The sequence below is a fragment of the Pleurodeles waltl genome, chromosome 1_1, assembly GCF_031143425.1.
Source record: "Pleurodeles waltl isolate 20211129_DDA chromosome 1_1, aPleWal1.hap1.20221129, whole genome shotgun sequence".
NCBI lineage: Eukaryota > Metazoa > Chordata > Amphibia > Caudata > Salamandridae > Pleurodeles > Pleurodeles waltl.
Window position 1 is genome coordinate 806,361,844 of NC_090436.1, and position 25,582 is coordinate 806,387,425.

The following is a 25,582-nucleotide window of genomic DNA, read 5'->3' on the forward strand; positions in this document are numbered from 1 at the left end:
TGGTTTGAGGGTTGTTTTGTCTCTTGCTCCTGTGAACCTTTCAACACAACAGGGAGCATTAATCAGCGCTTCAGTACTCTATGAAAGCTTCCGTGTCCTTTGTTCAAAATCATTTTCTAAGAAGAAGGTTAATCAAGCACTGTCGGCCTCATTACAAGGATGGTGGTCTTGCTGTGGCAGTCGGTCCAACCACTATATTACAACCTTGGACCTGCCTAATGACCGCCGTGCTCTCCAGCAACATGGTTCCTGATGTAGTGATGGCAGTCGGGGTTGTACTCAGCCACGGCAGCGCTGAACTCAGCGCCGCCAGGCTGATTGCACCCCCACTTTCTGCCAGCCTTTTCATGGCAAGGACCCCGCCATGAAAAGGCTGGCAGAAAACCATTGCCGGGTGCCACAGGGGGGCCCCTGTACTGCTCATGCCCTTGACATGGGCAGTGCATAGGCCCCAGTGCCCAGCAACCTCAGAATGCGCACTGTCTTCTTTGCAGACAGTGTGCATTCCGAGGGTGCTTGGCGGCTCCCTCTGTGCTACATTATAGGACTTAGCTCTTTTAAGTACTTCCTCCATGTAGTGCATAAAAAGATCAGCCCAATTCAGCACCTTTACAGTACCTATCAACGCTACTTGGCTTTCTAAATAAAGTCTCTCCCAAATCTGAAAAAAATATTTTAAAATGCAAAGCACTGTCAGGTAGACAGAAAACATGTATATATTTCTGATATGTCAGTTTCATCAATTTTCTCTACAACAACTTGAATTACCTTTTCATACCTAACGTCTGTGTACAAATTTACAACTTCAAAGATTGCTAATAAATGGACTTGCAGTTAGGGCCTCATTACAACCCTGGCGGTCTTTGACCGCCAGGGTTGTTTTGGCGATTGTACCGCCAACAGGCTGGCGGTACAATCTGCCTCATTACGACCACGGCGGTAGCACCGCGGCGTCACCGCCGGGACCGGCGGTTTTAATCTGCCAGGGCAGCGCTGCCCAGGGGATTACGTGCACAGCAGACAGTGAAAAGCGCGACGGGTGCAGCTGCACCCTTCGCACGGCCGCAACACCGCCGGCTCCATTAGGAGCCGGCTCCAATGTTGCGGCCGACATCCCCGCTGGGCCGGTGGGCGGAAACTCTGATTCCGTCGGCTTTTCACTGTCTGCACAGCAGACAGTGAAAAGCACGACTGGTGCAGCTGCACCCGTCGCACGGCCGCAACACCGCCGGCTCCATTAGGAGCTGGCTCCAATGTTGCAGCCAACATCCCCGCTGGGCCAGCGGGCGGAAACTCTGCGGTAAAACCTTGGCGGCGGCCCGCCAAGGTTGTAATGAGGGCCTTAATCTACATGTGGTAGCTTAAATAAAAAAAATGTGACTATAAAATGTTACAATGTATTTAACGATTGTGTAGAGAAAATTGTTTGTGTCTTTTTAAAATGTTTTAATGGTAATTGCTGGAAATCGTTGCTTGACCATGAAGTTTTAGATAACAGAACACTATTGTTTTGTAGAGTTCAATGAATGGGCATTCACATATTTTTGTCATTGGTCTAGCTTTCTAAAAAAACAGAATATCTTTTGGCTAACTTTCAAACATAAGTTGGAGAAATGTTCTTTAATTCATAGACTGTCAACATAAAGCTTGAGAATGGTTAAAATTGTGTCTATTGTGATTAGATGACAGATACCAGCTGATTTCAGCATTCTCAACTTGATCTGTTGATGGTTTTGAAATGTTTTGATTTTTATTTAAGTCAGATTTTTTTTCTCGTTATCTGCACTTCTTGGCAGTAAAATTTGCGGGTCTGAAAAATCAAAGTACTCAGACTGTTATTTTATATTCTTATGTAGATTTATTGAGGACACTTGTCACCCGTGAGGGTATCTAGGTGTTTGAGCAGATGTGTAGGTTGAGCAAGAGTAGGTGTGGGTCATCCAAAGGGGACCCGTAGGGTTAGTAGTTGAAGAGCCAGGTCTTCAGTTTCTTGCAGAAGTCGAGTAGTGAAGATGCTGTCCTGCTGTGTTGAGGAGGTTGTTCCAGGTCTGTGCGGCGATGTAGGTAAAAGTGTGACCTTCAGCTCTGCTTCTGTGGATGTGTTGGATTTGTGCAAGAGACAGAGATTTAGAGGGACTTTATTGCATGGGTGAGCAGCTTGAATTGGCAGCGTTTCTGGATGGCGAACCAGTGGAACTCCCTGAGGTAAGGCGAGATGTGGGTGCAGCAAAGTGGTCAAGAACAAGCCTGGCAGCAGAGTTCTGAATGGTCTGGAGTCTCTGTGTGAAGTAGATTGGGATTCCAGCATAGAGTGCATTTCCATAGGCCAGCCTGCTGGGGTTGAAGGCTTGCGTGATGGCGTGTCTGGTAGTTTGGGTAGCCACTTGAAGATTTTATGTAGCATTCGTAGGATGAGGAAGCAAGCGGTGGTGACGGTGTTTACCTGAACACCCATGGTTAGTTAATTGTCTGGAATTACAATAAACCTAACATGGCTTGTTTCAATGGTGTTTAATGATAGCCAATATAAAAATAACCATTATTTTAAAACAGTTAGGTATTACACTACGATTTCCCTGAACATCTTAAAAATTTCCCCTTCAGTTTCAAAGTTGCTATTCAAATTAATGGATTCATATGAAACCCCCTTGCTTTTTTGTACCTCAGAATATCATCTCTCAAAATGTCCACATTTATTGGTTCTTTATCAGAGTACTAAGCATGTACTATTTTCTCTGTCTGTTTGATGCCTGCATCTCTTTATTTTATAGAGAGGTGAGCATTAGCTAGAAAATATGTTTATTTGTGATTGGTGTTCATATAGATGGTTTTATTAGTCTTTCCTCCACTTATCCAAAATTTGGGCTGAGCTGAATGGACTATGTACGCGCAGGTTAGTCAGCGGGAGAAGAGTTTCCCTTGTCATATGTTTTGGATCACGTAGAACTGGGTTACAATGAATATATGCCATTTTAAGAACTGGATCCAATTCTTTAATAATAGATGACTAATCGTCAGTGCTTTTTAACTGTAATCTTTCTGTAGTATTAAAATTACTATTTTTTAAATCTTCTGCAGTAATTACAGGAAAAATTTATGAACAATTGTAAATGAAATTATATTTGTAGACAACAAGGAATGCCTTTGAGTTTGTGAGATGCACCACACTTCGATGGTCTGTGATGTGGGGGCGAGAACTGGGAGGGTCAGTCCCTGGGAGTCTTGCAGTAGTCTTTAGAACTCTTGAGATCTCACCCTGCTGTTTGCCTACCATTTTCGTTTCTTTGACTCTCATAAATGGTTTTATGTCTAGTGATCCATACCTGCTGGTGGAAAATTAGGATTTGATTGAAACTCCTTATTATCGCCCAGATTTCTCAAAAGACAACGATCTGTGGTGAATATCTGTAAATCCAACATAGAATTAATATAATTCATCACACCTGTAAGTCATTACAACTCAGTCAACAGTAGTTAAAATCCACGGTGGATATCTATTATACAGGGCATGTCGGATCCACTGCAACATAACGTTCATTATATAGGGCATACAGTAAAAACTTTCACACGAAAATATATAATCAGAGTAATATTGATGCTGAAATATCTTTTAAATAACGCTGATGGCTAATTGGGTTAAAAGGTGGGGGCATGAGTGTCAAGGGACTGGGAGAACGCAGTGCAACTCTATTTCATCTTCACATTCATGGCTCTCTGCCTTGTCACCCCCTAGCTTGGTTACATCAGATTGTGCTGACATGGAAGGTGTGGGCCATGATTGACACTGGGGTCTGGAGGGAGTGTGCTGGGCAGCATCACTGATCAACTGAGTTAGACGAGAAAAGGAAAAGATGTGAGAAGTTCCCCGGCCCTCTTTGAAAAACCATGTCCTAAGTAAGATGCTATGCCAACAGTAATATTGAGTTTAGTTAACCCAGTTCATTTGGGGATGTGGGCATTTATGCATTCAAAATTATTGATTTAGTAGCTTGTATCAGAATCCCAAATTATTCATTTTGATATATTATGAGGCACGGTTTTGCTCGACAGAAAGATAGCTAACTTAGATCCATGCCAATGTGAAGACCTACATTTTATGCTTTTCTGTTGCATGCTTCCTCGTTCTAATCCCATACAAGCCAAGATGTGCTGCGTCTAAAACAAATTTGGTGAATGACGTCAGTGCATTGTTGTTTGGTAAGTAGGAACTCCAGAAATGTCCATGTCATGGAAACAGAATTGGGTAATTTGTAAAACCTTAGTAAAGTCTACATAGTGGTTGCTTATAGATGTAATGCCTTTTCTGCCTCTTTCTTTGTCCTAAGGGGGAACTCTAAATACCATTACTACGGGATTCGTGTCAAGCCAGACTCCCCTCTTAATCGACTACAAGAGGACATGCAATACATGGCTATGAGACAGCAGCCCATGCAGCAGAAACAAAGGTAATGTCCATTGCGTGAAGTGAAAGAAGTTCATATTTGTTGTTTAATTTTTATTTTACCTCCATTTGTATTACTTTCCTCTGTTTCGCACATAGCCACCGTGATGCTTCATGTATCAGTGGAGGTCGCACTATAATGTATACATTCTGTTGCGAGATTGGGGTTAGTATTAAAGAACAGCACTAAAATATTTTCTATTTACATATCCTCTAAGTTTAGGACTTTAGTCCACCAAGCCATCTTGATACTCATTATTTGTTGATGATTTCTGTGTGCTGTTAAGGTTTGTATTGTCTGCATTACTTACTCATCTTGATTATATCATCATGCCTTATGCCCATGTCATCCGCATCACCAGGTTATACCTTGCCCTCGAAACTGGGGGCGCAAACTCTGTGAAACTGATTGCAAAGATTTCAGTGGAATATTTGGATTGCACTTCCATTGATTAATATCCATGATGACCCTGTTTCTTGGGACGGTAACAGTTATATATATATTTTTTTAAAGTTAGCTTCTTTGTGGGGGTTGTTTTATTTTCAATTTCATGTAGCGGTGGGTGGTTTGGGGCAGACAAGGCCACAAGTGTGGTAAGCAATAGAAAGACAATATCTTCCATTGTGACAACTTGGCATTTTCTGACATATATCATGGCTTCATACACGTCTGTTGTTGATATTATCATTTGTTCATTATTTCTAAGTCATATTGGTGGATTAAGTTGTTGGCATCTAAAGTTTTGCTTGGCAGTGGAAACATAAGTATTTTGGCTACCATCACCAGTTGCCTTTATTTGATTCTTCACAAGTGCTTAGACGGTGGATAGTCTGGAGGGTTGTGCTATTTAGCCAAATAGAAATTGAATCGTTCTCTGTCCCAGCCTTTGTGCAACTTAACTCAAATCATTTGAAACTACTATTTTAAGTCAAACAAAATGTCCCTGGGTTTCATACAATTTGTTTTCGTGAAGCATTGTCATTTTCTGATGGATACAACTACCTGTGGATTCCTCACCTAATGAATACTCCCATGGCGCCAGCATTCGACGGAAATCTTCTTACTAGTCTCTGCACGTCGACGAGGACGTCACTCTAGCCCACGCGACGCCGTCTGACGTCATAAAGGCAATAAGAGGTCCTCGACGACGTGCGGACGTCAGTTCCCTTTTTTCCGTGCATTCGAAACGGTTATCTTCGAGGGAGCAACTGTTACTTTTGTGGTTACAGTGTATTTTTGCTGCGTAGTCTTTCGCTGTGGTAATAATGTCGCAGAGAAAGTCTGGATTCAAGCTTTGTCGTGAGTGTGGAGGCAAGATGTCGGTGACGGATCCTCATTCCGATTGCCTTTGGTGTTTGAGCTCCGACCACGACGTCTCGACTTGTGATTCATGCCAGCACATGAATCCGAAGGCCCTCAAAGAACGTGAGGCGAAGCTGTTTATGGCAAAATCGAAGGAGAAGCATCACAAGAAGTCTTCTTCTCCAAGACATCGGCGTCATCGAGACTCCCGGCGCCGTAGAGAATCTCGGCGTCATTCGAAGGAGACTCGTTCCAGGTCTTCGGATCGGCGCCGAAGGACATGGGAGATTAGTCCCACGGTTACGCCGCATCCTTCGACGCCGTTGCCCTCTCCGGCGTCTCCAACTTCACCTGGACAGGCGTCGGTGATTGAGGTATTGGAGCCTCAGGTGTTTTCTCCGGCGCAGACGTCGAGGCCGGCATCGGGGTCGCCTCCGAGACAGGCACCTCAGTATCCGGCTTTTCCCACCCCTGGAGCTGATAGTTCCGCATTCTTGAATGCGATGTATGCCATCTTCCAACAGATGGCTCCAGGGGGTGCTCCGGCTGGGCCTTTGGCCTTTTCTTTGGGTGATCCTGCGCCTCTTCGGCCGGCACCCTTTATGCCCTTTCTCCCTTTTGGGAACGTGGGCTCGGCGCCAGTGTCGGCGCCGGTGGCCGCTCCGGTGGCTTCAGAAGGATTGGCCCCGGGGATTTCCATCCCGTCGACGTCGGGATTTCGGCCTGTGACTCCGGTGGGTCCATCTGCTTCAGCTGCTCTTTCGTCGGCGCCGAAGTTACCTGTGGCGCCGGATGCGGCGTCGGTGGCTTCTGAAGATCGGCGCCGATCTTCGACTTCGGCGGAGGCATTGTCGACTCCGCGTATTGAACAACGACTTCATTCGAGGAGACGTGCTCTCTGTGTATTAGAGGAGCAGGAGTACCAACGAGCCCTGGAGGAAGGAGAGCTAGAGGACTCGGGTGATGGGCTGCGTGGTCTGGAGTCGGCCAGTGGGCTGGACACTTCCCCTGAGGGGGATCTTTCGTCCCCGGGAGAATATACTGAGGAGGCTGCTTCCTTTCATGCAGTGGTACGGAAGGCAGCTAGTTTTTTGGACCTGCCTTTGACGGTGGTGGAGGCTAAACAAAACCTTTTAACAGAGGTGTTACATCCGGCCTCAGCTGCGGCGGAGCCTCTTTTGCCATTTAATGACGCTCTGCTGGATCCGGTGTTAGAGGTGTGGAAGAGGCCGGCATCTTCCCCAGCAGTTCACAGAGCCGTGGCCAGGAGGTATCGGGCGGCTCCGACTGACCCTGGTTTTCTATCTAGGCACCCTACGCCGGAGAGCTTGGTGGTGCAGGCCTCCTGTTCATCCAAGTCAGCGCCTGGTTCTTTCCCGACGGTGCCTGGGGACAGAGATTCTAAGAAACTAGTGGCGCAGTCCAAGAAGATTTTTTCGTCCTGCAGTCTGGCGTTAAAAGCCACTAATGCAACCTGTATCCTGGGGAGGTATATCCATGCTCTGATGGATGACATTTCCTCATCGTTTACAGAGCTTCCCCAGGGTCTTTTGGATCTTGCTTCAAATGCCCAGGCTGCTGCGACCCAGATTATCCAGACGGGACTGGATACCACCGACTCGGTAGCCAGAGCAATGGGCACAACTGTGGTGGCAAGGAGACAGGCCTGGCTCCGTAACTCGGGCTTTTCTGCGGATGTACAGTCCACATTGTTGGATCTCCCGTTTGATGGGGACAAACTGTTTGGGGCCAAGGCTGATTCGGCCTTGGAACGTTTTAAGGAAAGCAGGGCCACGGCTAAGTCGTTAGGGCTCCAAGCTCCTTCTGCCACGGCCTCTTCCAGATTTTTCAGGAGGTTTCGTGGATTTGGGCGTGGCTCTTCCTCCTCTTCCTTTCGGGGAAGATATCAGCAACCTGCCTCTTCCCATCCCTATAGATCTTTTAGGGGGAGAGGTAGGGTCCGCACCAGAGGAGCCTCTCAGCAGCACTCTGCCTCTTCCTCATCCTCTGGCGGGGTGCAGCAGGGGAAGCAGCCTTAGGCTTCCGCCATTTCCCACTCACTCCTCTCCTGTAGGGGGAAGATTACAGCATTTTCTCACGAAATGGAAGACTGTTACAACGGACACGTGGGTTCTCAGTATTGTGGGAAAAGGCTACACCCTTCCCTTTCGGGAGTTCCCGCCCCTCATCCCGCCCCGCCCTTCTTATTGTTCAGAAGAACACCTCCTGTTGCTAGAACAGGAGGTACAAGTCCTCCTTTCAAAGGGCGCGGTGGAGTTGGTCCCAGAGCAGGAAAGGGGTCGAGGATGTTACTCAAGGTATTTCCTGATTCCCAAGAAGGATGGTCGTTTGAGACCAATTCTGGACCTGAGGATCTTGAATTGGTTCCTCAAGCAGGAAAAGTTCAAGATGCTGACCCTAGCACAGGTGCTTTTGGCGTTGAACAAGGAAGACTGGATGGTGTCTGTCGACTTGCAGGATGCTTACTTTCATATCCCGATACTCAAGTCACACAGGAAGTATCTCCGGTTTGTGGTGGGATCGCAGCACTATCAGTTTGCGGTCCTTCCGTTTGGTCTTACTTCAGCACCTCGAGTCTTCACGAAGGTGATGTCGGTGGTTGCGGCAGAACTCAGAAGGAAGGGGATAGCAGTATTCCCTTACTTGGACGACTGGTTGATCAAAGCCAAGTCCCCGGAGCTTGTGTCGCATCATCTGCAGTCAACAACCCAGTTGTTGTTCGACCTGGGTTTTTCGGTGAACAAGCCCAAATCTCACCTAGAGCCCTCTCAGCGCCTCCTGTTCATAGGGGCAGTACTGGATACAACATTGGGTCGGGCCTTTCCTCCGCCTCAGCGGATTCAAGATATTCAGGATTTGGTTCCAATGTTTCGAAATGGAGCGGTAGTTCCAGTCCTCAAGGTCCTTCGTCTGCTCGGTCTGTTTGCCTCCTGCATTCTGTTGGTCACGCATGCTCGCTGGCACATGAGGGCTCTTCAGTGGTGCCTCCGAAGGCAGTGGTCTCAGCACAAAGGGGATCTAGAGAGTACTGTCAAGATCTCCAGAGATGCTGCTGTGGATTTGAAGTGGTGGATTGCAAGCAACAATCTTTCACAAGGAAAGCCGTTCCAGCAGTCGCCACCAGTGGCCACAGTCATAACGGATGCTTCCACTCTAGGGTGGGGAGCTCATCTGGGGGATCTGGAGATCAAAGGTCTTTGGTCTCCAGAGGAACAGATGTTTCACATCAATCTGTTAGAGTTACGGGCTGTACGTCTGGCTCTCAAGGCCTTCCTCCCTTCCCTTGGTGGTCAGTCGGTACAGGTCCTAACGGACAATACTACCACGATGTGGTACATAAACAAGCAGGGAGGAGTGGGGTCGTACCTTCTCTGCAGAGAAGCTCTTCGACTATGGTCCTGGGCAAAGGACCATCAGATTTGCTTGATAGCAAACCATCTGGCCGGAGTCTTGAACGTGCGTGCGGACAGTCTCAGTCGCCATTTCTCGGCAGACCACGAGTGGCGTCTCCATCCAGATCAAGTCCGTTTAATCTTCCAGAGGTGGGGGTTTCCTCGGGTAGATCTGTTTGCCACTCGAGAGAACGCGCATTGTCCGTTATTCTGCAGCCTCCAGTATCCGATGCAGGGAGCATTGGGGGACGCGTTTCAAATAACCTGGTGCGGCCGGTTGCTTTACGCGTTTCCTCCCATACCCTTGATTCCTCGAGTATTGAGGAAGATTCGCCAGGACCGGGCTCTAGTCATCCTAATAGCTCCGGATTGGCCAAGGAGAGTATGGTACTCCGACCTTCTCCAACTCTCAATGTGCCCTCCGCTCCGTCTCCCTTTCAGGGCAGACCTCCTCTCGCAGTCGCAGGGGCAGGTTCTACACCCCAACCTCCAGAGTCTGCACCTACATGCCTGGAGATTGAACGGGGCAACCTGAGTTCCTTCTCTCTCCCACCGGAGGTAGTGGATGTTATATTAGCGGCCAGGTGACACTCCACTAAATCTATCTACGCTAATAGATGGTCTAAATTTGTTGCGTGGTGTGGAGAGAGGCAGATTGATCCTTTGCATGCTCATCTATCGGACGTGTTGTCTTTTGCTCTGTCTCTAGCGCAGAAAGGTTGTGCAGTGGCTACCATTAAGGGTTATTTATCGGCCTTGTCAGCCTTCATATGTCTTCCAGACCAACCATCTTTATTTAAATCCCCTATTGTTATTAGATTCTTGAAAGGTCTTCTAAATAAATATCCTCCAAAGCCATTCATTAAGCCGCAATGGGATTTGTCCTTGGTCCTGACTTTCCTTATGGGGTCCCCTTTTGAACCTATGCATTCTTGCCCCTTAAGGTATTTGGTTTTAAAAACATTCTTCCTGATAGCTATAACATCAGCAAGGAGAGTGAGTGAGTTGCAGGCCTTATCAGTAAAGCCCCCTTATACAACTTTTTATGGGGATAAGGTGGTGTTGAGGACCAAGGCTGCTTTCCTCCCGAAGGTTGTTTCACCCTTCCATTTGGCTCAGGCAATTACTTTGTCCACGTTCTATCCTCCGCCTCATCCTTCCAAAGAGGAAGAAAGACTGCACCGTCTGGACATAAAGAGAGCGTTGAGCTTCTTTATTGATAGAACAAAGGATTTCAGGCTGGAGGATCAGCTGTTTATTGGATACGTGGGCAAGAGGAGAGGAAAGGCAGTCCACAAGAGAACACTATCCAGGTGGGTTGTTCTTTGCATTAAAATCTGTTACTCTTTGGCAAAGAAGGATCCTCCTGAGGGCATTAGAGCTCATTCCACCAGAGCTAAGTCGGCCACTTCGGCCTTGGCCAGAGTTGTTCCTGTGGTCGACATCTGCAAGGCCGCAACTTGGTCGTCCCTTCACACTTTTGCAAAACATTACTGTTTGGATTCTGAGGTTAGAAGGGACGGCCATTTTGCACGGTCAGTGCTGCAGGATTTCTTGGTTTGACCATTTAGGCACCCACCGCCAGGCGTGGTACTGCTTTGGGACTCTATTCATTAGGTGAGGAATCCACAGGTAGTTGTATCCATCAGAAGAACGAGTTACTTACCTTCGGTAACGACTTTTCTGGTGGATACATTAGCTACCTGTGGATTCCTCACGGTCCCACCCGCCTCCCCGTTGCCTTTCTGGTCTTACCAAGTAATCCTTGAGTACGCTCCTCTTGGTCTTTGAGGGTGCAATAGATGTTGTATATATATTATATTTATATATGTATATATGTATATATCTTTGTGTATATACTTGATGTGTATATATATTTTAAAAAGAGAGAGTTATATATATATATATAAAAGATTTACAGTTATTCATGCAATGTTGTGTATTTTTACAATGTAATGGGATGTTGCCTTGCTCTTTCATTGCATTGCCTGGTTGTTCTCATGCACGTAAAAAATGATTGGTACTGACGTCCGCACGTCGTCGAGGACCTCTTATTGCCTGTATGACGTCAGACGGCGTCGCGTGGGCTAGAGTGACGTCCTCGTCGACGTGCAGAGACTAGTAAGAAGATTTCCGTCGAATGCTGGCGCCATGGGAGTATTCATTAGGTGAGGAATCCACAGGTAGCTAATGTATCCACCAGAAAAGTCGTTACCGAAGGTAAGTAACTCGTTCATCTGCCTCTTCTTTTCCTAAGCGAAAGCTTAATTAGCAAAACTGCTAAATATATGAAGTTGATTGGATAAAAATCCCCAGGTGCATTTCTTGCCTTTATCTACACCCGGCCATTTCACATTTGTAACTAATAGGTTTATTCATCATTGTGGATAGAAGAGGCAGGCATTGTGACTCAGGGCTAAATCTTAGCCGTATAACTGGAGAGGCAACTCAAGGCTCAGGGAAGAGTCTTCAGCTGCATGTATTACAGCTTTTTTATCCAGGCCCCTTCTTAGCTACCACCAAATCTACAAAACAAATGTGAATAAGCAGCTTTCTGCAGTGGTAGCAGCAGATGAGGCTTGGGCAGTGGGCTTTAGGAAGTACCGTGAAAGGTGCCCGCCTCCTAGCCTCCATGTAGAGGAGACTTTGGCAATGGACCTTACAAAGTACTATGGAAGGTGCCTGTTTACTATCTGATGAGACTTGGGCAGTGGACCTCACAAAGTTCAACCCACTTGCTGACTCATGCGTGGATCAAAGTTCTGAATTGACAGATGTCCATAGAACAAGACTCTTTGAATTATTTTTTTCCTGTTAGACTAGACAGCCTTAGGGCGGTCTTCCCCCAACTTTTTGCCTGCCTCCCTCCATTTTTCTGATCTCAGTTTTGCTGGTTTTAGGACTCTGCGCACTTTACCACTGCTGACCAGTGCTAAAGTGCTTGTGCTCTCACCCCTAAACATGGTAACATTGGCTCCTACCCAATTGGCCTATTTAATTTACCTAAACGTTCCTAGTAAAATGACTATATGTGCCCAGGGCCTGGAAATTAAATGGTTCTAGTGGGTCTGCAGCAGTGATTGTGCCACCCACATAAGTAGGCTCTTAACCACGTCTCAGGCCTGCCATTGCAGGGCCTGTGTATGCAGTTTCACTGCCACTTTGACTTGGCAGTTAAAACTACTTGCCAAGCCTTAAACCCCTCTTTTATTACACATCACCCCTAAGGTAGGCCCTATGTAGCCCAAAGGGTAGGGTGATATGTAAGTAAAAGGTGGGACATGTACTTGTAAGTACATTTTACACGTCCTGGTAGTGAAAAACTCCCAAGGTCCCTTTTTATATACTTTTAAGTGGTTATTTCTGATCTGAAAGGAGCGGCATTGTCATGTTTGGTATGGTTGGAATGATAGTGAGAAACCCTGCTTACTGATGAAGTTGGATTTACCAGTGCCATTTTAGAAAGTAGGCATTTCTCTGCATGTACTGCTCTGTGCCTTACAGCCTGTCTCCAATCCATGTCTGGCCTGTGCTAGTTGACAGCTCCCCTTGTGCATTCCACCCAGACAGCCATAAACCTAGGACACTGCAGCTGCTTCTGCATTCATCTGCATACTGATGAGTCTTCCTTGGCAGGATGGGTGGAGGGGCCCTCGCTTATACTTCAAAGGTTAGTGGCTTGACCCCACGCAAAGGACTGATTAACCCCCCTCCTCACATATCTCCTGGCAGACAGGACTGGGTTGAAAGGGGAACTGGTGCCCTTCAAAACCACTCTTTGAAGGCTCCTCCACTTCAGAGGCACACTTTGGTATATATATAGGGTCTGTGACCTGCTAAAATCAGACACTTCTGGACCTATAACTGGACCCTGTCAGAAGGACTGCAGTGCTGCCCAAAGGATTCAACTGGTCTGCTTTTCTGGAAGGACTGCTCTTCTGCTTGTTGCTCTGATGCCTGTTGCTCCCTGACTCTGCTGGAAGGACTTTGCCTTCCCATCACAAGTGATCTCTAAGGGCTTGTCAGCTTGTCTCCTGTTAAAAAGTCTCAGGACCATCAAAGAGTTCACCTAAAAGAGAAAATCCACTTCTCAATGTACCATATCAAGAAAAATCGACGCAACGTCTGTCTTGCGGCTGAAAAATCAATGCAATGCCTGTAGAATCAACACAGCGCCTGTCTAGCGGCTGAACAATTGACACACCACCTGCAGAATCGATGCAATGCCTGTTTCACCGTGGTTCCATCATCACAGCGGATCTGGATTTTACATTCATTGTCCCTGGATGTCAATTTGTCATCAATCCCACACAGCAGTAAGGAACTGATTCTGTGTGTCCGGAAACCAATGCATTATCTCACCTGTGAGCAAAGAATCAACGCATCACCTCCCCTGTGGCCTGCATCATCTTTGTTTTGACGCATTCCCAGGTACTTTGTGCTAACGAGGTACATCCAACAATTCCTATGGATTAAGACTTAAACCTCTAAAAAGTGATATCTTGACCTGTGTGTATTGGACCTTTGTCATTTTGGTCGCGTTTTAATCAGATAAATATTATCTATTTTTCTAGACTGGCGTGGAGTACTTTTTGTGATGTTTTTGCTGTGTTACTGTATGAATTATTGCACACACACTTTACACATTGTCTTCTAAGTTACGCCTGCCTGCTCTGTCCCAGGCTACTGGAGGGGGGGGCACAGGATGATTAAGGTTGTGCTGTGACTTATCCTGACTAGGGTTATGGTCCCTACTTGGACAGGGTGCATACCTCTGGCAACTAGAGACCCAATTTTTAACATTTTCCAAAGACCTGCCTATATTTAGAGCAAAATGAGATTCACCAAATGTAATGACGTAATGATGTGTTTTAAGAAAGCCATATTGTGGAAATTTAGGATGAAAACTCTGAACCCTTGCCTTCCAATCAAACTGTTCTGAAAGATCAATACATTGAGAGGCAAGCAATTATTATTTCTGTGGGCATAACAGTCTAGACATTGGCAAACTAGAGAAGTGCATTGCTTTCTGTATATGTTAAACTAGGTAGGGTACCCCAGTCTAATGTGCTTTCAAAATAATGTTAATATGGTCACCCATGGTTGTGTATTGTATAAACCAAGATTTATCCACGATTAACTGAATGCAGCTACAGAAAACTAGCTTTCTGAAAATACGGGCACTGTAGAATGGGCTGAAACACTCTGGGAGACTTATAAACAATGATGAGAGGAAGTTAACATCAGGAGAAATGGGAGATATGAAAGAAAGGGAGAACTCTTTAGCGCAAGACATATTGCAAGTAGCGAGAGACTATACACACCATTCCACTGAGGGGAAAAAAGGTGACTACAAGGCAGAAACTACCAATGCTCTTAAAATATATTACCTCTGTGGATATAGGGAACTATGAAACCAGAGACTAGTCTGGGAATTCCTGTAAAAGTTAAATAGCCATGAAGACCAACAAAGATTGCATAATACACACTTTTGCAGATATGGCACACCCTGGAAGCACACAAGGAAGACCTGAAGGCCCTCCCAGAATATTTACCTCTCTTTAAACAAGGATCACAGTGTCAGAATTAGGTAGGAAGGACATTTCTTAACTATATTGCACATTAGTTAACATTGCTCCAGAACCCATGTGGGCACTGACGGAAAGATGAAAGCATGAGGTCAGCCCTCTACGTGATGAAGATTAGGCTAAAGCAGAGACAGCCCTCAGGAATCCATGAGTTTCAATTAATCTAAGGCTTATTCAAATAAAAAAAAACTACACAGATTATATTATTGCCCCACTAGAATAAGCAAAATTAAACATGACTTCAAAGCCCAATGTCTCAGGTCTACATATGGGTTGGGTACCTTTTTTCACACAATTTGGGTGTGCCCGTTTATGCAGTAATACCAGATGTATATTTGCTCCATCCTGACTCAGGTAGTGGGAAGGTCAGTTATACTGGAGACTAAAATAATACTACTGGTCCTGTTGACAAATGGGGGGAAGGTGGGAACGATTGGATGACTTCTGGTGGATTTGGGTTTACTCATAGCAAAGCAGGATGTTGAACACCACTGAAGCTTAACTAGAACCTCCTTCCCACTTTGGCAGAATGGACCAATAGAATGGACTGCTGCTCCAAGGCAGAAGAATGTGTATAAATCAAGGTGTTGGCTTGAAAAATAGAGGGAAGTGTTGGGGCATGTTGTGGAGCTATTCTTCTAATGTAGATGTCTAATGTAAGAATGTATTAAGTTCTGATCATGATTTCAACAATAATGTGATGTTGATGCTCAATATTGTGTTCCTCACTGTTTTAGAAACAATAAAGAAGTGTTTAAAAAAAGAACAACAGAACGGTCTATAAATTTAAAACTTCACATAGTACTGTAGGTTTAACATAATTTATCCTACATTTCCACACCAAAAGAACAACATGAGAGTAAAGACAAAAATTGAAGGAAGACATTAAGGTGGAGATTCAGATGACTATAACACAGGAACAACCTGGTAAACCCCCTGGCCCCAAAGGGCTCCCAATGGAGTTTTTTTTTTTTTAAAGAAAAAGACCAGGTCCATAATTAAGCTATTACATGGCATGTTTCTGTAAGCAAGTACGAAAGGGGAGCTGTTTGCAAACTTAACAGCTGCTGCAATAGCAGTGATTCACAGAGAAGGGAAACACATGCGTATGTTATTATCCAAAAACACTGCTTAATAGTGAAACCAAAATCCTGGCAAAAATACTAGACAGTAGGTTAAATGAAGTAATAATGTACTTGATATACCCACATTAGTTAGGTTTTATGCACAAAGGTCCAGTTAGCTTAGTATAAGGACATTTCATAATAACCTGGCAGCAGCTACTAAAGTAAATGAACTAATTGCTGTGGTGCATTATTTGCCACTAAACATTTGATTCAGTGGCATTGTGCATCCCGTTCTCTAGTGAATTTCATAATATTCAGACAGATATTACAAGGATGCTCATTATCCCAGATACATTTTGCTTTAGCCACAGAATCCCTCCATAGCAGAATAGATACAAAAATGGCACCCAATTAAGGAGGTAGGTCTGGGATGGTAAGTGGGAAGAAAGGATCTCATTAATATTATACATTAGCAGATCCAGAAAACTCTTTGGATAGTGTTAAGCAAATATCAGCATTCAGAGGAGGCATTGCATTCCCTAATATCCAGAAGTATTATGAAGTGACTCAATTTTAGCTAAATACTTAGTGGCCATACCTACCTCTAGAGGAACCCACTCTCAAAATGGTCTGTCACACACAGGCCTAGAAAGGCATTCCACCATATAATACATCATGTATTATATGGTGGAACACTGCTATACTGCACCACCCCTGCCATCGGTATCATAACTACAGCATGGGACAAGCTGAACAAAAAAATAGAATGGAAAACAAGCTCAATCCTGGGATTTTACTATAGGTAGGCATACAATGAACACAACGTGACACTCCAGGAGTTCAAGAAATGGGATGCCATAGCCATCCCAACCCTAAAAGAGGCATGGAATGCAAATAGACTAGTATCCTTCACCCATCTACAAACCAAATATGAGCTAAATGAGTCTCAGACATTTAAATACCTACAACTCAAACACACACTAACGGCCACAATTAGGCCAGAAGCAGAAACTATGGAAGAGTCCCTTTTAGAAAGATAAATCTTGGACGGTTTGATGACAGGAGAAGCCATTTCACTTACAATACGCTCATGATAAATTCACAAGAAATGACTGCTCTTAGAGGAACAAACTATCTTATAGGCTTCATTCCTGGAATGTGAGGCCGCCATTGCAGTGATAGCAAAAGAAGACAAAGGTGCATTCCACGCTAAGAACTATAGACCAATCTCATTGATTAATTTGGACGCTAAAATATACTCCAAAATCCTCTGTAAGAGCTAGAATCTGTTTTACCACGCCTGATCAATCCCTCACAGGTGAGCTTCTTTAAAAAACACCTCTAGTGACAACACCTGACTGCTATGTCACATTATTATAGGTATAGCTAAATCTACAAATTCAGATACAGTGGCGATTACAGTAGATGCCAAAAAGGCATTCAACAAAGTCTTCTGGACTTTCTCATATGAAACTCTTCCAAAATGTAACTTTGCCGAACCATTTACTAAAATCGTCATAGACCTTTACAGCAGCTTCTCTGCCAGGGTGAGAACTGGAGGACTAATTTCATCTTCTTTTATTTAATCTTGAAACGAGCACTAGACAAGGTTGCCCACTCTTCCCTTCCTTATTTATACTGACCATTGAACCCTTACTCTGTAGTATTCAGACAAATAGCTCCATATCTGGTGTCTCCTTTCACAAAACTACAGTAAAGGTTGCGGCTTATGCTGATGACATTTTTATCATGACAGAGAATGCTAGCCAGTCAAGTCCTCCATTATTACAGACGGAAGACGAATATACTGTGGTTGCAACTTACAAGTTAAATAGAGACAAATCTGAGGTCAAGGGCTTAAACAATCTTTGCACTTGCGACCTACTATCCTCTTCCGGCCTATCCTGGGCACCCCATTTCATGAAATATTTGGGTCTCAAGTTTTACTCAGACTTATTAGAAACCCTTCATCATAATGAAACATTGACCTGAAAAAGATTGAAAACTTATTAGATGGTTGGAACCCTAAACTCTTGGAGGAGTTAATTAAGCTGACTTCAGAAATTATCAAACTGCTTTTATAGTCAGACAGGGTTCTTTATGGTTCTCCCTCTCTCAGAACTACGCCCTGCTTGGCTAGATGTTCAGAAATACATTTGGAATACTTACACCCTATAGCACTTTTAACTAGCTGAAACATTCCATTCCACACATCTAAATTTATCCTAAGCAATGCAAAAAGGGCTCTGATGATGGCTGATACATTTTTGGTTATGCCAGTTGCCCGCTCAAACATAGCCTTAATCTGGTACAATTCAAAAATCAAGATTCAGGGCGAACCTATATTTTGGTGCTTATGGGCATCAAAAGACATTCACTTCCTGAAACAATTGGGATCTCAACAAGCCCCTTTCTCCTTTAGAGAAGTGCAATAGCAATATTCTCTACATTCTCTATGAGATGTAGATTTTTTCACAGCGGGCAATGTGCACTAATTCTACTTTTTCTGAAATATGCAGGATTTAGAAATTGTTGTATAACACTTATGTTGCTCAGCCAAATCATACTGTATGTTGATTTTGATGCTTTCTTGCTTTCTAGGTATAAGCCTATGCAGAAAGTGGAAGGGGTTGGAGATGGCTACGCAGGAAGTGGTCATCAGACATCTGTTGAGCAGACTGTTATTGCCCAAAGTCAACACCATCAGCAGTTTTTAGGTATGCCATTCCTCAACTTGTATGAATTAAAATTAAACACAAAAAATACAGTAATTTGAAAAGAATAATGTGTTATGATTCCGTGTTTTAGAACTGGGATCACATTTTTTTCAGTATAAGGGATCTGAAATCCAACCAGTGATAGTGAATGAAAACTACTTGGAGTTGTTTTAGTCTTGTTTGAGTTTTTATCGCGCTGTCAGGTATGATGTATGATGAACAGGCACATTAATTGAGGTGGCAGGATCAGCAGCACTGTGAACCACTATGAAATTTGTAAGGGAGGGGGTCCAGAAGTGCAAATCCAGGACAGACTTTGGAGAGGTCTTGCACGTCAGACAAATCCCACCATCCTTACTTTGTGGAGGGAGCAAATTATCTACCTTCTTATAAGCATCCTCATGGTGTGGCACATGTTGGAGGTCTTGTATGGTGTTCGAATCAAATCCAAACATTTCATCCATGCTCAGAAAATACTGCTGCTTGGGGTGATGGGCTGGAGGAGAGCTTGAGTTCCATGGGGGACAGGGTCAAGACTGATTTGCATATGGGTGGGTCTAAACTGGGGTGACATGGCGAGCAAAATAATGATGGATTAAACCCAGATCTGTGACTGGGGGTGAGTGTTTGAAAAGTTTCAACACTCCGTCCATCATTTTATTTTGTGATGTTACATCAGGGCATTACCCTGGTGGTTTAAAATCTGGTGGGCTCTCTAAACACCGGAGCAGACAAACTCAGCCATCGATGCATAGTCTATCACGAATGGCGTCTCCATCCAGAGGTGACGCAAGGTGGGGAGAGTGAGCAGTGGGGAGAGCGGGCAGTGGGGAGAGCTGTGGTTAGATCTTTTTGCCTCTGCAGAGAATGCACATCAGCTGTTTTGCGCACTGGAATTTAAAAGGCGACACTTGCTCGGGGACGTTTTTCATCTCAGGAGGAACTCAGGTGTCCTTTACCCCTTCCTGCCTATAGCACTTCTGTCCAGAGTTCTGAAGATCAAGAATGACTGGGCCCAAGTAATCCTTGTGGCTCCGGACTGGGCACGGAGCGTATGGTATCCAGAGTTACAGTGCATAGGCACAGATCCTCCAATCAGACTGCCCCTTCGGAGGATCTTCTGTCCCAGCAACAGGGGACGGTCCTCCACCCGAACCTGTCCAATCTTCTCCTTCATGCGTGGAGATTGAGTGGCTGCAGTTGACAGCTTTTGACCTTCTGCCCAAAGTCTGTGACGTTACCTTGGCAGCCAGGTGTTCCTCCACCAAAACGGGATACACCTGTTGTTGGCATAAATTTGTGGCATGGTGTACCATCAAGTCTGTTGATCCCCTATCTGCTCCTTTCTCTGAGGTTCTTTTGTTCCTCCTTTCTTCAGCCCAGCAGGGCTCTGCTTTGGGCACCCTTCAAGGTTACTTATTGGCTATCTCAGCCTTTCTTAGATTGCCAGACCAACCTTCCCTTTTCAAATCTCCTATTGTTAGTAGATTCCTTAAAGGACTTACCCATTTGTTTCCTCCCACTCCGTTTATTATGCCCCAGTGGGACTTCAATCTGGTCCTCACTTACTTGATGTGTGCCCCTTTTGAGCCGTTACACAATTGTCCTTTGCGGCTCCTTACTCTCAAAACTGCATTTCTTGTTGCCATCACCTCTGCTCGAATAGTGAGTGAGCGCCAAGCTCTTTCTTCTAAACACCTATTTTTGTCTGTTCACCGTGAGAAAGTGGTGCATCGTACAAGGGCCTCCTTCCTTCCCAAGGTTGTTACGCCTTTTCATGGTGGCCAATCCATCACTTTGCCTACTTTTTACGCACCCCTACATCCTTCTCATGAAGAGGAGAGACTCCACCGTATGGATCCAAAAAAGAGCATTGGCAATCTATCTCAATCGTACTAAAGATTTCCAGGTGGACGATCAACTCTTTGTTGGGTTTGTGGGTGTGAAGAAAGGAAAGGCGATGCAGAAGTGTGCAGTCTCTCAATGTGTACTGCTTTGCATCAAACTGTGCTATGCTTTGGCAAAGAAGCAGCCCCCCAAGGGCTTGCGCGCTCACGCCACAAGAGCATCTGCTGGTTCCACAGCGTTAGCAGGCGGAGTTCCTGCCCTCGATATCTGCCAGGCAGCACTGTGGACATTGCTGAACACATTCACAAGAAATTACTGCCTGGACAGTCAGGTCCGCAGAGATGGCTACTTTGGTCAATCGGTCATGCAGGACTTTTTAGTATGATCATGGTTTGCAGGCCACCACTGAGAATGGTATTGCTTGGGTATCTATTCTAAGGTAAGGACTCTGCAACTAGAAGTCTCTATCAGATGAACAAGTTACTTACCTTTGGTAACGATTTATCTGGTAGAGAAATATTTTTGTTGTAGATACCTTACCGACCCACCTATCCTCCCCACTTGCAAACTGATTTCTCGGGACAGGAATTCCCTTTTCACAGCCTTAGCTCTAGTGCACCATTTCCAGTGTTCTTCATGGCTCCGCACTTTGGCATGGAAAGTTGTGAAAAGAAACTGACATCACCACTCTAAGGTGCCACCTATGCATGACCCTGTTGTCAGTACAGCGACCACAACGCCAACGACGAAGGCGTAGTCGACCAACACCACCTGATGGCACGCAAGGGTACTGCTCGATGAAAAATCTCCGGATTCAGTCTGACACCTGGGGAAATTCTAAGGTAAGGAATCTACAACTAAAATATGTCTCTACCAGATAAATCATTACTGAACGTAAGTAACTTTAGGTATAATGAGGTTTGCTGTGATTGTCTATACATGGTAAGGCTTGCAAACACCAATCAGTATTTTGCCAAAGATCACCTTCATCTTATTTTTTACCCTTGGCTTCAGACACTTTTGAGCTGCTAGTCACAGCCTCTGTTATTTGTTGAAGTAAGAGTCCATGCAATGTTTTGTATGGAAATCTTACATAAAAAATAAAAGCATGAGCAAGAAAATCATTATCTGCTGCCAGTTTGGCTTTGCACTCCTTGAATGCAGTTTGTCTTCCATGTCATTACACACATGATCTTTGAAACATGGCTCATGAGGCCTTAGGGTCTTGCTGGAGTAAGTATGCAACTCTTGGGCTCAGACAGTGCAAGATGGACAGAATGCTGCAAAATATGTTGCATGTTCTGGTTTGGACACTACAAACTCTGTTGCTCACACAGTGGGCACCAGTGTCTTTGCTAGGAGACATTCCTGTATGTGCTCCATGGCATTCTGTGAGGACAACCAGGCTTCTATGATCACAGATTGGATCTAGGCAATTGGGTGAGACAACTGGTGTGGCCTTAATGAAATTTAAAAACTGTGAAGCTACCCCTTGCTTACTTGGGTTTCTTCCATTCACCAGTTCCATCGGCAATACAGAAAATTCAAATGTAGTCAAGGCGTCTCCCATATATTGCCAACGACATCCTCTAGACATGTGCAGCAGTTGCTGTAGACTTTCTCTGGCAAAATGCTAGGAATTCACATCAGCACTTCTCCAGACATTGCTCCCAGGCCTCTTTTGTTAACTCTGAAGTCTTCTGTCAAGGAAAGGCTGTGCTAGGTTACTTTTCATCCCTTTTAGCCTTTCTCTATTTGGATGATCAGCCATCTTTATTCAAGTCACCTGCTAAGTTTCTTAAAATGGTTTTCACATATGTTTCTCCTAAGGAATACCGTGTAGCTGATCAGTTTTTTGTTGGATTCACTGGAGCCAAAGAAGGTAAGGCAGTTCCGAAAATGTGGATTCTCCTCTGCATCAGACAAGCGTCTCTTGGCAAGAAAGGATCCTCCTGAAGTTCTTGGCGCTCATTCCACTAGGGTGAATAGCATGGGTACTTACCAGATTCAGGATGTTCCGGTTTTGGACATCTTCCAGGTGGTCATGTTGGCATCTGTCCATGCTATCACTGCCCCCCGCATCGATTAACAAGTCCACAGGATGGCCGTTTTTCTGACTCCATTCCAGAGAACTTCTTGGTGTAAAGTCTACTCCGTAGATTCAGCTGCTTGGAAGAGTTATTGCTCTGTTATCAATTTACAAGTTGAACAATCTGCAGTTAGAATTATCCATGATAAAATTAAGTTGTTTACCTTTGGTATTGCTCTTTCTAGTGGTTACTCTGTCGAACTATAGATTTTGTACCATACCACCCACTTCCCAGATCTATGGAATAAACTTTATGAATTTAAAATGCTTCCAAATTAGATTGAGTACACACTAGTTGAAAATATTTGGGTGTGGACCTAAATACCTGTAAAACTGGGATCAACACTCAGTAGTGGCACATTATGCTGCTCCATGACATCATGTCAGGAGTTGGGGCCCAGTCATGACAGAGGCCAATATCACCACCTACCTTCACACAGCAGCTATTGCTGGAGTTTCTAGAGCCAGTTTGACACCAAGGAAGATTCATAAGGTGACAAATCTGCGATAGATAGAATACTGATGGAAATAGCATTATCAAAGTTAAGTAACTTATTCTTTATGTGTAAAGGTGGGAGTGGCATGGAAATGTGACTGCACAGTCGATGGAGCAATGGAGAACTCAGTTGCACAAAGTTGGACCAGCCATACAAAACACACCTACAAAACAGTTGCAATTCACAAAAGTTATATCCACATCTACTCCACTAGTACTGCATCCTGAACAGGCTCATAACTATTACTGCCAAACCTTGTGGTTTCTTGCTTTCCACAAATCGCCATTGACAGATACTGCAATGGAAGCACATAGAACTCAATGAAGACAGGGAATACCAGTTCAAACACAAAGGCATAAATCTAAAAAACATAAATTAAAAGAAAAAAAATGGTCATATAACTTTTAAGCGGTGCAGTAATCAGTAGGTAGTTATAGTTAGGACCTAATTTCCATTGAAAAAGCATTTATTGTTTTGCTAATAACATAGGTGCCTTTTGACAAATCTTCACGAAACTTTCAAAACTAGTTTGCCACTCACTTCAGCTGATGTCTTGAAAATTTCGGGGTGATTCATCAAGGGGATGCCGAGAAAATTGGGGAGTGGTCCTAAAACGTTTTTCCCCATGCATTTTTCCATAAGGATTCTAGACACGATTTCAACCCGAACCAAATTACATCAAATTTGTCAGAAAGCAAGATCTTGGTCCAGAATTTGGTTCAAATCTGTTAAGTAGTTCTGAAGTAATTAAAGATAAAATATTAATATATATCGAGAAACACGAAGGGTCCATGGATCCGACAGCTCTCAGGCTGAGATATGATTAGCTGCCACCACTTCAACCAAGGACTGGTGGCAGCCATCTTGGGATTTAAGTAAAAAGGCGGAAATAAAGCATAAAGTGGCAGAGTAGGAATATTCGGACCCCAGAGGCCTGGTGGTGGGGTTTCAGAGGAACCCTGCATGGGGCCAAAAACAAGTTTTTTTTTTCTTGTTTTTTTTTTCTTGTGTCATGGATTTGCAGAGGATCTGTGGATCCATGGCAAAATAAAAAATAAAAAAAGTGCAGTCTCCCATGCTTGTATTTATAATGTCCCCCTGGGTGAGCCAGGTCCCAGGGGAACAATCTACATATTTGAGGGAAGAGGGGGTGTGTGTGGCCCTTGTCCCTGGCCGATTTTGACCTATGTATCCCATCCGCGGGGCCTGGCCTTTCAAATAAACCTGGAAGGAGGCCTGCAGCCCCCCTCTCGGGCTAAATTTGGCCGCAGGGACCCCATTCTCGGAGCCCAGTCCTAATTAAAAAGGGGTACGGGCATGCTGCTCCTTCCTTGGGCCGATTTCTGCACCGGGGACCTCATCCCCCAAGCCCCAGCCATATTAGTAATGGTAAGGGAGGCCAAGTGACCCCACCCTTCTTGAGCCATTAATGCCCTTGGAGACCCATTCCTCCAGGGCCAGTTCCTGCTATGTCTCAGGGTGCCTATCCCTGGGACATAGCGGTTTCCATTCCCACCCTGGTGTGGGCAGGGAGACCTGTGTTTGCCCTCACTTGGTGGGAGCAATTTCAAAACTCCCATCAAGTGGAAGCAAACACTGAGTCCACCCCCAGTAGGTGGAAGCATGACAAATTCTCCTGCCCACTGGGAATGGGCTTTTGATCTTGTTCCCTAGCCGCATTGAAATGGGCGGGGAAACAGATGAAAAAATTGCTCCAGCCTCTCTGTGGGTGACAGCAATGTCTGGCCTTTCAAATAAACTCAGAGGGGGCATGCAACCAATTTCGACCTGGATCAATTTTGGCTCTGGGGACCCCATCCCCCAGGGCCCAGCAGTACTTAAAAAGGGGGAAGGGGCACTCAGTGCTCCCCCCAGGCTGATTTCAGCCCCAGAGACCACATCCTCCAGGGACTGACTGTATTAGTGATGAGAAGGGATGCCATGCGAACCAGGCCGATTTTGTCCCCAGGGACCCCATCCCCTGGGGCCCAGACTCAATTTCAAAAGGGGGGGGTGGCGTTTGGCACCATTTATGAGCTTGGGGACCCCAGAGCCGGCTCCTGCTATGTCTTGGGGTGCCCATCCACTTGTGTTTGCTCTTGCGTGGCGGGTGCCATTTCAAAACTCCCGCCAAGTGGGGGGCAAACACTAAGTTCACTCCCAGCACCTGCTGGGAAATTACTTTTCATCTGTATCTCTGCCCAAATCATGTGGGCAGGGAAACAGATGAAAAAATTGTGTCCGCCTACAGGGGACAGCATTTTATGTGCTATCTGTGGGTGAGAGCAATTCCGTATCCCGCTGGAGGTGGGAGGCGACTAGGGCTGCAGAGGCCTTGCCCGTCACCCCTCAGCCCCCAACTATAGTGTGGTGGGTGCCTGGGTGGGCACCAGGGCACCCACCCTTTGTTGGGCGGACCCTGTTAGGTAGGGTCGAGAAGGGGGCTGCGTGCACCCTCCCCATTTTAAAAGGTGCTTGTCCCAAGCCAAAATTGGCTCGGCGAGGGGGGCTGCGTGCCCACGTCCCCGTTTTAAAAGTTGATGAATCCTGTGGGATGTGGTCCCTGGGGCCAGAGCCAGCCCAGGGAGGTGGGCTGCATTCCATCTTACCCATAAATAT

General features: G+C 45.2%; 1 protein-coding gene across 4 annotated transcripts in view; it reads left to right on the forward strand.

Moving 5' to 3' along the window:
* RFX3 (regulatory factor X3) overlaps positions 1 to 25,582 on the forward strand; it is a 555,440-nt gene that overhangs the window by 439,333 nt on the left and 90,525 nt on the right. For all 4 annotated transcript variants that reach the window (XM_069228385.1, XM_069228414.1, XM_069228395.1 and 1 more), the window contains 2 exons: positions 4,326 to 4,445; positions 18,414 to 18,529. In XM_069228385.1, coding sequence (XP_069084486.1) covers positions 4,326 to 4,445; positions 18,414 to 18,529 — 236 coding nt within the window. The remainder of the gene's footprint in view (positions 1 to 4,325; positions 4,446 to 18,413; positions 18,530 to 25,582) is intronic.